This window comes from Triturus cristatus, chromosome 5_1, assembly GCF_964204655.1.
Source record: "Triturus cristatus chromosome 5_1, aTriCri1.1, whole genome shotgun sequence".
In the NCBI taxonomy this organism is placed as follows: Eukaryota; Metazoa; Chordata; class Amphibia; order Caudata; family Salamandridae; genus Triturus; species Triturus cristatus.
Window position 1 is genome coordinate 315,252,804 of NC_140587.1, and position 14,522 is coordinate 315,267,325.

Genomic DNA, 14,522 nt, shown 5'->3' on the forward strand with positions numbered 1-14,522 from the left:
TATGCCCTCCTTCACCACACTGACAAACCCAGTATAAATTTCCCATTATTCAGATCAGTCCAAAATTGACGTGTTACTTTCAGCACCTATGAAATGGTCATTGGCATGGAAGTTAGGGGAGGATGGAAGATGCTGAAATATGGGCAGAGACTGAAAAATGTAATGCACGATAATTGGTGGAAAAGATAACAGAAAAACTGGTAGATCCACTTTGGTGCACGCTAAAAGCGGTACTGAGGAGTCAGATAACATCCTCAGAAATTAGACTGAGACAAATGAGATGGATAAATGGAACTATAATAACAATCAGAAAACTCAGGATAGCAAATGCTCCTGTGTCAGATACCTTTAACAATATTAGTGATAAATCTAACAATACCAATTATATTCCTTATAATTAATATTATGAGTTATAGTAGTAGTAGTAGTAGTGATGGTAGTAGTAGTAGTATTTCAAGTATTATTATTATTATTTTTTCCATAGTTTTATTCACCTAAGAAATGTGGCTAGTATTCATTCACCATATATTTGAATAGGCTTGTGAGTGAAGTTATAAAGTGGCACATTGGCACAGTGAGAAGTGCTAATCACTGTCATAGGCAATAGTTTTGCCTTTGCACAATTGGAAATAAATCTCCTGCAGGGATCTCTGCTGCTGGAATTTTTTTTTTGATGCAAGCCATGTGGTGAACAAGCCTACGGAGTGACAATGAGTTGACCGTTGATGCTAATTCTATAAGGCGCAGCTTATGTAAGAAACAAAATACAATAAATATCAGAGACAAATAGCGACTGACTAACAGTAGGGGCCAAATTTACAAAACATGTATGCTATGCATGAAAGGGAATAAACAGAACAGTGCCATATCTTCTAATAAGTACTTATCTACCTCTCACCTCCTGCGCAGGTGCACTTTAGGCTGCCTTGCTGCACTGACACATCCTTCCTCTATAGTGCAAGGGAGTTGGTGTGATGTATAGCAGACATTTTGTACACAAAGGATACCCTTTGAGTACAAAATACTCTGCTTAGCAATAGTTTAAAATGTTCCCAAGTTTGTATATGTGCTCTACAGTACAGAACCACATGCAAAGTTGAACAAGTTTGAACATTCCACCAGCCTCGAGGAGGCATTCGATTTTTACACAAAGACTTGTGTGACTCTCCCTTCCCGCCACCGCCGCTTTCCCCGCCCCTTTTTCTCTTCTGTACCCTCCCCGCTCCCGCCTCCCAGCTGCTCCGCCCACCCGCGCACTTGGCCTTAAATGGCGACCGTGCGACGCAGGTGAGTGTGACCCACTTGTGGGACACCCCCGCGCCGCACGGCCACCAGCTGCTGCGTGTGCCCCTCGGCCCTGCCGCTTCTCCTCGCTGCCGCTGACCACGCCCCCCCGGCGTGGTCCGTGATCGACTGCCGGCTTCCTGATTCTGCTGCTAAACTGTTGTTTTTGCCCTGTTTTTGCCCCCATTTGTGCCTGTATTTTTATTAAGTCCGTTGTGCCAGTGTTTACGTTTCCTTCCTGTTTGTCCGCCTACCTCGCCGCCCTCCGCTCTCCCTTCCCGCCACCGCCGCTTTCCCCGCCCCTTTTTCTCTTCTGTACCCTCCCCGCTCCCGCCTCCCAGCTGCTCCGCCCACCCGCGCACTTGGCCTTAAATGGCGACCGTGCGACGCAGGTGAGTGTGACCCACTTGTGGGACACCCCCGCGCCGCACGGCCACCAGCTGCTGCGTGTGCCCCTCGGCCCTGCCGCTTCTCCTCGCTGTCGCTGACCACGCCCCCCCGGCGTGGTCCGTGATCGACTGCCGGCTTCCTGATTCTGCTGCTAAACTGTTGTTTTTGCCCTGTTTTTGCCCCCATTTGTGCCTGTATTTTTATTAAGTCCGTTGTGCCAGTGTTTACGTTTCCTTCCTGTTTGTCCGCCTACCTCGCCGCCCTCCGCTCTCCCTTCCCGCCACCGCCGCTTTCCCCGCCCCTTTTTCTCTTCTGTACCCTCCCCGCTCCCGCCTCCCAGCTGCTCCGCCCACCCGCGCACTTCGCCTTAAATGGCGACCGTGCGAACGCGCAGCGGGCGCGCCGAAGCCGCGCCAAAGGTAAGCCCGTCTGCGCCCGTCCGCGACCGGATCGCGACCAGCGCCAGGACCCCTGGCCCTCGAAGACCCCGACCGACCCGCCTGACGTACTCCTCCGCCACCCTCATCGCACTCAACACCGGCCGACTCCCAGAATGCCACCAAGCCACTCCACGACGCACCCACGGACCTTTCAGCTGCCACGCCTGCAAATTCACCTGCATCCGGACCTGCCTCGCACCAGCACCCGCCAAGCCGAACACCAGCAGCACCCACCTCAAGTGCATCCTGCTCAACACCCGCTCCGTCCACAGACACGCCATCGAACTCTGGAACCTTCTAGACGCCACAGCCCCTGACGTTGCCTTCCTCACGGAGACCTGGATGAACGCCTCTTCAGCTCCCGACATCGCCATGGCTATCCCAGAGGGCTACAAGATCGTCCGGAGGGACCGCAACGCCAACCAGATGGGAGGAGGCATCGCCATCATCCACAGGAACACCATCCGTCTCACGACCAGCACCGACAACACCCTGACCAGCGCCGAACACCTGCATTTCCAGATCCACACCAACCCGAACACCACCCTCAGAGGCACCCTGATCTACCGACCTCCGGGACCACGCACACAATTCAGCGAGGACATCGCCGACTTCGTCAGCCCGCATGCCCTCCCCTCCGCTGACTACATCCTCCTGGGGGACCTCAACTTCCATCTGGAGAACAACAACGACAGCAACACCAGCACCCTGCTCGACAACCTCGCCAATCTTGGACTCAAGCAACTGGTGTCCACCCCCACCCACCTCGCCGGACACACACTCGACGCAGTCTTCTCTTCCAGCACAGACATCGACTTCAGCCACGCCACAGAGCTTCAATGGACGGACCACAGCTGCGTCCACTTCACCTTCAAGAGAACGACGACCCACCACCACCAGCAACAAGCCGCCCGCAGAAGCTGGAACAAGATCACAGCAGACCAGCTCGCCACCTCCCTGAGCCAGCACCCTCCTGCCAGCTCAGCGAACCCCAGCCAGGCCGCCGACAACCTCACGAAGTGGATCAGCATCTGCGCGGACGAGCTCGCCCCGCTGAGGACCCCGCCCAGCAGACCCGGCAGCAAGAAAGCCCCGTGGTTCACCAACGAACTCAAGAGCTCCAAGAAGAACTGCCGAGCCCTCGAGAAAGTCTGGAGAAGGGAACCTACACCGGACAACAGGACCTCCTTCAAGCTTGCCACCCGGAAGCACCACCAGCTGATCCGCGCCGCCAAGAAAACAGCATTCAAGGACAGGTTGGACAACAACGCACACAACTGCAAGGAACTCTTCAACATCGTGAAAGAGCTCTCCAACCCCAGCGCAGGAAACAACGACATCACCCCATCGCAAGACCTCTGCAACTCCCTCGCTTCATACTTCCACAACAAGACCGCGGACATACACAACAGCTTCAACAACCAACCAACGCACACCATGACCGAACAACCACCCCCCACCACCACCCTCCACGCCTGGACCCCGATCAGCACCGAAGACACCATCCGCACGATGAACTCCATCCACTCCGGATCACCGACCGACCCCTGCCCTCACCACGTCTTCAACAAGGCCGACGCGGTCATCGCACCCCACCTGCGAGACATCATCAACACATCCTTCGACACCGCCACCTTCCCTGAGAGCTGGAAGCACGCCGAACTCAGCGCTCTACTCAAGAAACCAACAGCGGACCCCACCGAACTCAAGAACTACCGCCCCATCTCGCTCCTCCCGTTTCCAGCCAAAGTCATCGAGAAGACCGTCAACAAACAGATGGCCGCCTTCCTCGAGACGAATGGATCCCTCGACCCCTCACAGTCCGGCTTCCGAGCCAATCACAGCACCGAGACCGCCCTCATCGCCGCCACCGATGACATCCGAGCCCTGATGGACAATGGAGAAACAGCGGCCCTCATCCTCCTAGACCTCTCCGCGGCATTCGACACCGTCTGCCACCGCACCCTAGTACAGCGCCTCAGCAACATCGGAATCCAGGACAAGGCGCTGGAATGGATCATCTCCTTCCTCGACGGAAGAACACAGAGAGTCCGCCTACCACCGTACAAGTCAGAGGCCTCCGAAGTCATCTGCGGCGTCCCTCAAGGATCATCTCTGAGCCCCACCCTCTTCAACGTCTACATGAGCCCCCTCGCGGCCATCGCACGCAAACACAACCTCAGCATAATCTCCTACGCCGACGACACCCAGCTGATCCTCTCCCTGACCAACGACCCCGCCTCCGCCAGAAGGGATGAAAGAGGTAGCCGAGTGGATGACGACCAGCCGCCTGAAACTGAACTCTGACAAGACGGAGGTCCTCATCCTCGGCTCTTCACCCTCCGCCTGGGACGACTCCTGGTGGCCTCCCGCCCTGGGCACCGCACCCAAACCGACAGACCATGCACGCAACCTGGGCTTCATCCTGGACTCCTCCCTCTCCATGACCAGGCAAGTCAACAACGTCTCCTCGGCGTGCTTCAACATCCTACGCATGCTACGGAAGATCTTCTGGTGGATCCCCACCGAGACCAGGAAGACCGTCACCCAGGCCCTCGTCACCAGCCGACTGGACTACGGCAACGCCCTCTACGCCGGTACCACCGCCAAGCTCCAGAAGAGACTCCAGCGGATCCAGAACGCCTCAGCCAGACTCATCCTCGACATCCCACGAACCAGCCACATCTCCGGACATCTGAGAGACCTTCACTGGCTCCCCGTCAACAAAAGAAACACCTTCCGCCTCCTCACCCACGCACACAAAGCCCTACACGACCAAGGCCCGAGCTACCTCAACAGCCGGATCAACTTCTACGCTCCCAAACGCCACCTCCGATCAGCCAACCACGCCCTCGCCGCCGTCCCCCGCATCCGAAGAGCGACCACAGGAGGAAGGTCCTTCTCCTACCTGGCCGCCAAGACCTGGAACTCCCTCCCGAACGACCTGCGCCTGACCCAAGACCACCTCTCCTTCAGGAAGAAGCTGAAGACCTGGCTGTTCGAGCAGTAGCGGCACCCCCCCCCCCCCCCCCCAGCGCCTTGAGACCCTACGGGTATGTAGCGCGCTCTACAAGTGTCATTGATTGATTGATTGATTGACTTGTTTCTGTTTATATGGCTTTGCATCAAAAATAATGGGTGGTGCATGGAAACACTCCCTTGATGCAAAGTAGTGCAAAGCAGTGTATAGTGCTACTCTGTGTTACTTTAGGACTACTTTCCAACTAGAAAGTAAATCCCAACTCAACACTTTGCACCAGTTTGTGGCAGTTTTGTGTCACAAACCCAGAGGAAAGTGTTAATATATCTGTGCCAAAGTGTTTTTTACCGTGTCATGGCCAAGCATCACATACTCACCGTCAAAGTGCATTATTTTGTTTTTTATTTTACATGTCTTTCAAGACTTTGCTGTGACTGTGGCAGAGTTTAATGAGCCTACAACCAAAACCTTCATGATATGATCTTCAACACAGGTGTAAAAGGACTAAAGAATAGTAATTTAGGTGATTCAATAACAAATAATTTCCACGTTTCTTAATCCCCTCCCTACCATCAGGGAAAGCAGATTTTTGAGGATGCTTCTCTCGTGGCCTTTCGATTCTTTCAAACTTGACTCTCTTTTACTGTGGACAGACTGTCTCCTCTCGCCACGGTTATCCGTACAGGTGTTTATGTTTTGTCTGAAGTCACAGTTGCTATAATTTAAGTTGATGACACCTTTATGCGGAAGCCACAGTGTTAGAGGTGTATTATTTATACTCGGTTCACAGACACAAGCCATTGAAAGAGCAGGATTCAAATGACCTTTGAATGCATCTGGTTGAGTCTTCATTTATGCCAATGGGAGTAGGAGTGGGAAGCAAATAAACATGATATTGCCTAAGCCGTGGTTTCAGTATAAAAAAATATATATATATTTTTCTAATCAAGTGAAACACTATTTACACAGAGGGTGAGTCCATTTTCACCATAGGGTTCGGCTTTACATATGTTATTAAAATGTTTTGTCATTTTTTACAAAATAAACAAGCATTTACAGTTTAAAGAAATCCCATCATAGATGCAGCCTCAATGGATACAGACAGCCCCAAACAATGCTGCATGGTAAATCACAGTTTCTTATCTTTTTAATACAAGATCTTTCAGTGCCATAGACTCAATTTTTTAACACCTAGAATGTTGTACTGGCCTATCCGGCAGTCTGGCACTGCCAGATAGGCCAGCTTGAAATACCAGTGTGTGGGCTGTTTCTTTTTTTACCCTGTCACAGCCCATGAGGTCAAAAACAATGGCCCGCACACTGGCCTTTTCAAGCTGGCCCATCCAGAAGTGCCAGGCTGCCCGAAAGGCCAGTCCAACAATGAACACCTACTTTCAGAAATAGCCAGGCCTGGAAATACTGAGGATGATGATTGTTCTTCCCCTCCAGAGCCGCACCAGGGATCTCATCTGCCTGCTGAAGTCCCCTAGCAATTCTTTTCCCCAAAACACTTTGCAAACCATGTATGATACTATGTGTTATACTTGCTGCTCCGCCAGTGTACCTGTGGTTGTGGAATGTTGGGGTGTGGGGTTGCTGTGGAATGTTGGCGAGTGAGAGAGTCAGTTGGAGGATGGGCTGAGCAGCAGGGGGGCTGCTCCTGGTGGGGTTCTTCTTAACATCTTACCTAATAAACCTACTTATCCAATCTACTTTGGAACTGGACATTCATCTTAATTACAACATATTTTGGCGTCGGTTTTTAAAGGAACCAAAGAGGAATCTACACGTGTGAACTGAGTGAAAGAAGTAATGAGACTTACAACACAAACCAGAAAAAACTACAAAAAGAAGATTTTTATTAACTACATTGTACAGAGAAAATCAGTATGCCCTCCAGCCTCACCAGTGTCCTGACCCACTGGACAGCCTACCAGCCAGGGCATGCTTGACTTATGTGTACTTTTATTTTCCTCAAATGGAGCTGACCTGCAGTCAGGTGGACAGGGCTAGCGGTTCGCTGTGTCATGGTTTTGCAGAGCAGCGCCTGTCAACATCTGCGACCCTTTACCAGTTTCTACACATTGGTTGACATGCAAGATACTTTCGAGAAGGAATTTAAACATAAGATTGAGAAGGCTCATCTTGAGGCGTTGAGCCACAAGGTGCTGATGAGACCGATTACGAAGTTGTAAAGAAGTTAAGGTTGTTCAGCTAATTGGTCTTCCAGCACGGGACCCCCACTGCAATTATTCAAAAGTGGAATGTGGAAGTTTACTCAGGGGAGTTTTGGAGCATTATAAACTATTGCTGTAAAGCAATTTGTGTGATCAACCGTTCTTCCAGCTTCATTAAAAAAAAAACATTGTCTGAGTGGCTCACTCACCCCAACCGTTATTCCTCGTGTGCTAAGCCTTCCAGGTGGTTAGGGCGAGCCCAGTCTTTGGCGGCTCGTGGTGTGTTTATCAGCCTGGGAACATGGCGCTGTGCCGCACGTACATGCCTGGAGCCACCACGCACACTGCCAGTGTACGTGTGCGGTCATCAGGTCAACTCTGTGTTCTCGGAAATGCTTTGCGCTCGGCAAGTTGCGCTTTCATAAGAGTGACGCTCGCCCTTAGCGGGAGAGGGCTAGTATGTAGAGACGTCGGTGTTGTTTTTCTCCCTCAGCGTTACCGTGGAGATCATCGAGGGTGCGTGTCGAGCAGTTTGTCAAGACTTTTTGGTGAGGCGATATTTTCACTGTTCATAGAGCAGTTCGTCTGCTGTAACATCCGGAATTACTTACGCTGAATCATTTGGATTGCATTTTCATAGGATGTGTAATTTCAGTAAGACAGTGACTTGACTTGGGGGGTATGTGGGTGGTGTACCGTCCCCGCTTTTAGGTGAATTGCTGCTGTCTTTTGGAGGGGTAACCGCTCCACTGCAAGGTTGGTGTTGGAGCACTGCCTTTGAACCTTGGAGTGATGTAGTCTATCTACACATCTGGAGACTTGTGTTGGCAAGACGATGGAACAATGAAGATTTTCTACTTGAGCAGATTTTGGACAGTGTGTCTTGAGTGAACTCCCCATGGTATGCTGCTGACAATATGTTGTAATAAAGATGAATCTCCAGTTCCAAAGTAGATTGAATAAGTAGGTTTATTAGGTAAGATGTTAAGAAGAACCCCACCAGGAGCAGCCCCCCTGCTGCTCAGCCCATCCTCCAACTGACTCTCTCACTCGCCAACATTCCACAGCAACCCCGCACACCAACATTCCACAACCACAGTCACACTGGCAGAGCAGCAGGTATACCACCAGTCCTACAATGAACACCTACTTTCAGAAATAGCCAGGTTTGAAAATACGGAGGACGATGACTGTTCTTCCCCTACAGAGCCGGAGCAGGGATCTCAACCTCATCTGCCTGCCGGAATGCCCAGCAATTCTTCCCACCAAACCACTTTGCAAACCACGTGTGATACTAACAACCCTAACTTTAACTTCTTTTAATTGAGCTGACACTTTAATTCATTCTGAACAATATGTATTTATTTACTCTCTTTAAACCTTCCCAGTTTAAATCACTGCTGAAATTACGATGCTTCCTATATTTTGCAATAGAAATTAGCTTTGATTTAGGAATACTGATTAGCTGGCGTATTTCTAGAATGTTCAATGATATTTGTAGTCTTTTCTAGAAAGATGTACACCATCACAACAAGGACACTACACCCAAACTCATTTAAAAGCATCCTGAAAAATACAGAACATTAAAAAAATGGTGCATTCATTTTAACATGGCACACTATATTTTCTGATTATTGGTGCCACAAACAGACCACTTGTGATCACTTTAGTGTATCCTGAATGAAACTAGTGCTGTCTTGCCAAATCAAGCAAAAATAGCTACAAATAGGCAACATTAATCACTTTGCAATTGATCAAATTGTGAAATTATGAATACTTTTTTTTATCTAGGTGTCAGCAAATTTCTTCAGCAACATATAAGTAAATAAATAAACTGCTTTTTTACGCACCACTTAAAGTACAAAACAAATGCCAAGGCGTTTTAACTAACTGGGCTATGACGAAATCGCCAACAAGTCAAACCCCTTCGTGATAAAAAGAGGTCCTGAATTTGTCACCCATGATTTAGAGATACTGCAGATTTTTCTGAGTCATGTCTAACTTCAGCTCCTTACCTCATTAGTGTCTGTACCATCGGTCTTCACATACATTATACGGTAACCATTTACTTTTTTCGAAGGTGGGTCCCAGGTGGCTACCGCGGTACTGTATCCGATGTTGGAAAACCTTAGGTTTCTGGGAGGTATTAAAGGCACTGGAAAAGGAGAAAAAGAAAGAATGTAATAAGGGTTCCAATAAATACAATGGGGCCTATTTATGAAGGGATTTTGGAGTACATAAAAACGTACACCTGTAATCCTCTCTTACATACCGGCACTGTCCAACTCCCTGATAGTAATTATGTAAAGGGGGTCACAGTACTTTCTATTTATACTCATTGTATGTGAATATTCCCTAAATATCCCCATTTTATATGTAGTGCGGCCAATCCAAAACAGTATATAGAAGTACATAAAACAGTGCTACAGGAGTACGTTTGTATGTACTCCAAAATGCCTTAATCAAGAGGCCCCACCCAGGGCCGGACTGGCCGTAGTGGGCACCGGGCATTTCCCCGGTGGGCTGCTAGGGTAGGAGCCAGTTTTCGGCCCCTGGGGGCCGTTTTTGTTACCGGGAGTCGGCAATATTGGCCCCCTGTAATGAAACCGGCCCTATCAAACGGCTCGGCCGCTGACCCCCTTCCTTTCCGGAGGGCCGGCCAAGCAGTTCGCCAGGACCGGTTTTGGTTCCCAGTCCGGCCCTGGCCCCACCATTTATAAGCAAAGACACTGTAGGAATGTACCACCGTGACTTAGTAAGGCAGGTTGGAGGTCCTCACAATAACATGGCATGGGAAGATAAAGCTACAGGCATTACTTCCCTGTGTGCCAGTATGAATTCAATAGATTCATTTATAAATGGCAAATTATACAGTCCATTGATGGGACTGGTTTAGAATGCAGTGACTTCCTATTACGTCATCAACTTCAAGCATAGCACAGTCCGTGCAATGTTAACAATCGACCATTAAACCTGAAAATATAAGGCAAAAGCTAGAAAATTCACCTCTGCCACTTTGAGTAGAAGTCTTAATAAGGGGTGAGCAGATTTTTACATTACATTCAATGTATAAATATACATTTGTTTTAGTAAACTGCGGTAGGTACCCTTTATAAATCACACATACACTCCATATGTTTTCCTATAAATAAGAAATTACGTTGTGTTACTGGGTAAATGCCAGGCTTTTAAATCAAATAATATCTTAAAGGATTGTAAATAAGAAAATAGTGTCATGAAGAATTGGGCCCATTTTCCAAGTAGCCTCGTATATGAATGTGGTAATTCTACTTGGGTAAACACCAGTACAGCGAGGTGGGATTATTACGTGGTACAATATTATCTCTTTATTAAGAATTCAGTAGGGTGTAAATGTGAATAACTCAGTAATCCTGCACCCATTCCCACATCTCATGCTGCAAAGCTCAGAATCTTGTGACTTTTTCCACTCACATTTGTGTAGAGAAAAAATGCCGGGTCAATGCAAGCTTTATGCACATCTAATGCAGATTTGGATGCTCAATCCTGTTTTCACTAGAGATGCAATTGCCAGGCAACCCCATTAAAGCCCTTAGAGAAGCTTCCTGAGCGGATCATGGGCTACGACAACTCAAAATCTAGCTATTCCCAGATCCCTTGGCTATCCCTTTGGGGGTTACATTGAGTGCAAAACAGTTGTTTTGAAAGGTACTTCCTGGTGCCCAAGAATGATTTAATGGCGCAGGTAAGGCAGACACCATAAGGCATATTAAAGTCCGCAGGCCCGGCCCGGTATAGGGTAGGGTCTGTATGGGATGTTGGAGTCCTTGAATGCCTCCATGGTGCACAGCTGGAGAAGATCTGAGTGTGTGCACCCTCAGAATCAAGGGATGGTCTTAGGCTGCCACAAAATACAGCATATAAATCTAATTGTGAAGGTGCAATGCTAGCTTCCAATGCAGCACCACTGTTAGTTTAAGTTCCTGATCTGTGTGCACAATAAGCTTCATGGCAAAGGTGATCCATATCGGACAGAGGAGTTCAATAGGTCACTGAGATCTATGGGTAAAAGAAACCTATTGATCCTTACATTTAAACAGCATCCTGTAGTGGCTTAGATTTTGTGTCGAGCTAACTAAGGAACAGCAATGGCAATGGAAACTCCTCAGAGTTTTATAGAAATCTCTATATCCAGAGGAGAATCCACTGATGGAACATCCTTCACTGCACTCTTCCTTGGGTGGAAGACATTTCTCAGGTTGATCCTCCCACGGATTTAGATTTTCCTATTAGAAGCAGCGGGTTTTCAATTACCACCTAAATCTAAATATAGCTCCAGGTCTTTGAACTTAAAGTGGCTGCGGAAAAGGTAAAAGATGAGTGCAGCTGACCGGCAATCAGCTGGTGTCCTGTCCTTCAATCAACCCTTGGCATGAACCCCCCCCTTCCTTGTGCTTTGATCAGTGGCGGCTGGTGCATAGGGGCGAATGGGGCGTTGCACCACTAGCCTTGGGACGAGGATGGGGAGGAAGACAAGAGAGACACCACACGCAGTGCAGCAGCCTCAAATGAAGTGCTCACTGCCCCGTGTGTCGATCACAAATTCAATTCTGTCTGACTCTGCTTTGTTTTTTTCAAGGGACGAAGACGAGGTCACAGCAGGTCGGAGACCTCCTGCGCATGCGCTGGCCGGGGCGAGGAATATTACTCGCCCTGAAAGCACATGCGGAAAGAGTGATGTCATCATGAAGGGAGTGGCTAAAGAAAGCGGAAAATGCCTGCTTTCAAATGGGGCGCCTGTGCAGCGCCCCAGGCATCTTTAGCAGCGTGCCACTGAAATCAATGGCAAGGGGCAGGGCAGTGGGTGGCAACAACCGGAGCACTCCCCTTGCCTTCACGCTAGTCCAAGGCCTCCTGATTGGGCAATGGGAGGCGGGAGCTTGTGCATTGCTCAGGACTGACACCGGCACCGGCCACAGCCACAGCAGAGCACTGCAGAACACTCTCACCCTCCAGCCTCTCACACGCAGTCATCTTCGAGCCTTGGGGAATGGCGATCCATAATTCAGCTGGAGTAAGTCTGCTTTCTTTATTTTCTGGGCTACCTATATAATAATCAATTGCAGAGTTGTCACTTGGCAAAAAGCGCACGCGTTCCAGGCTTCCCTCCCTGCCTGGATTGGCTTCACAATGCAATCAGCATGCTCCTCATGGGAATAGAAACTGTTAGTTGTTTTTTACGGAAGTCAGCGGTGACACATTAATAAAGAGATATTTTAATACTATCCTTTCCTGTCAAGGCTGTAATAATATTCTTTCCGCCTAAAAAATGCTTACGAGGCGATGGATTAAATTTGAGCCAAAGAGAATTATAAATTGTTGGGTTCCTCTTGAGGGAACCGTCATAACATTAATGTAGCGGTGCTGTCAACACTCGGAACAACAGTATTGATGTGGCATAACATTCGCAGTTTCAATTATGTTTTAACAGACATGGCATCTTTTTTGCGGCCTTGAGCCAAATAGGAAAAGAAGGTTAAGTTAAGCTCTTCACCTCGCTCTTTCAGTTACATGATTTCACCATAACACAGACAGGAGTCACAGAAACAGAATGGCAGATTTTCCACGGTGTGAAATAGTCAGACCCCGTGTAGCAAACAACTGAATAAGAGACAACATGACCACATCCTCAGCTATCACACAAGCCGGGGGTATAACTAACTGGTTGCCACACCCGGAAGCTTTGGAAGCTTATATTTGTTTTGCAAGTCACGCCTGTCTCTGTTTGAAAAGGTGTCTGAGGCTTGGCTGAAAGATTGAGTCTTTTCTCTCACATCTGGAGATGAATTAAAACCCATTAAGGAGCGGTGGAGGTGCAAAGGATGGAATGAAATCCGATAACATTTTGTTTACCAAGATATAAGCGACGCTTAATGTGAAACTCAAAGTGATAAGGAAATATGAATTACTCTGTAAAACTGCCTTTGTCTAAACGCTGTGGTGGCATGCCTGCATGGGAGAAATTACAGCCTCAATGCCAAGCATGCCCTTCTCTCATTAAATTATCAGATTCATTTTCATGATTTACTTCCTCTGCGCTATTACATTCTCGCGGTAGCCAGGCTTTAATTAGAGTTTTGAGAGGAGGTGCGAATGTGAAAGATCGACTGTGGTGGTGACTGCAGTGCAGAAGTCTTAGAGTAGCGCGGGTGTACAGTACTTTCAGAAATTCCCGAATGTGGCTTGGGTGGTTTAATTTATAGATTTGTGTGCACGCGGAGTTGAGCTTTGGCTGCCGAAAGGAGGCATCAGGCATTGTTACTGTTTGGCAGAAGTCAGTTGAACCCTCCCGAGTCCCCCCCCCGCCCCTCCCTCCCACCACCGGGCACTCAACTGGACGGACCTCCACGCCTCACCACCTTTAAATGTCACCAGCCGCCCCTGGCTTTGATGCTTCAACAAGCTATTGACCTGTGCAATCAGAGAATCAAATGAAAGATGCACATCATCTATATGTCTAAAACGTGTGAAAGTTATCTGAATGTGCTTGCTCTTGCACAGTGACGTAAATCATTTCAATACAATGTATTTCGACTGAATGCACCCAACTTCTGACTTGGCTCTCTCCTTAAGACCTTGTGAAACAGTTCAAAAGCCTAGGCTCTTCCTGATTGCTTGACGGCTTCTCCAAGGAACATTATGGACTACACGCGTGATTGAGATGCTACACCAGATGACCAGAAATAGATGTCCGTGTAATCTCACAGCACTGTTGACAATAAAACGTGAAATCACACTTGACTGTAAACAAAGCACCATACCACCCTGCCACACCGTCTCTATGCTGGTAGATCCGCATGGTACACACACAAGAAACATGTGGACACATTAGCACCCTTCTCACAAGAGGACCCCACATACAGCCTGCCCCCTAGTAAACCATCAGGAATTGTACCCTACTAGTCACGCCTGGTGGAAAGCGCTCAGTCCCTCGAGAGTTAGGTTTGCGCTACGCAAACACTACATACAAACGTGCCCACAGTCTAGTAAGGGCCTGCAGAGCCAGCAGGTTTTTACCACGCACATGTGGTTTCTTGGCCTGTAAGGGGGTCACTTGCTTCTTCTCCGAACATAGAGTAAACGGTGACGGTATATTCTGTGATGGGCGACAGTCCGGATAGTTCGACGTCTGTAACTTGCTCTCCAACCTTCATCTGCAAACAGAGAAATGTCAGTCAAAATCATAAAACGTGCAAGCAGGAGTCAACTTCT

General features: G+C 48.5%; 1 protein-coding gene across 3 annotated transcripts in view; it reads right to left on the reverse strand.

Moving 5' to 3' along the window:
- Positions 1 to 14,522, reverse strand: part of COL14A1 (collagen type XIV alpha 1 chain) — a 513,241-nt gene that overhangs the window by 255,456 nt on the left and 243,263 nt on the right. For all 3 annotated transcript variants that reach the window (XM_085605041.1, XM_085605042.1, XM_085605043.1), the window contains 2 exons: positions 14,335 to 14,464; positions 9,287 to 9,426 (listed from right to left, as the gene is read on the reverse strand). In XM_085605041.1, coding sequence (XP_085461167.1) covers positions 9,287 to 9,426; positions 14,335 to 14,464 — 270 coding nt within the window. The remainder of the gene's footprint in view (positions 1 to 9,286; positions 9,427 to 14,334; positions 14,465 to 14,522) is intronic.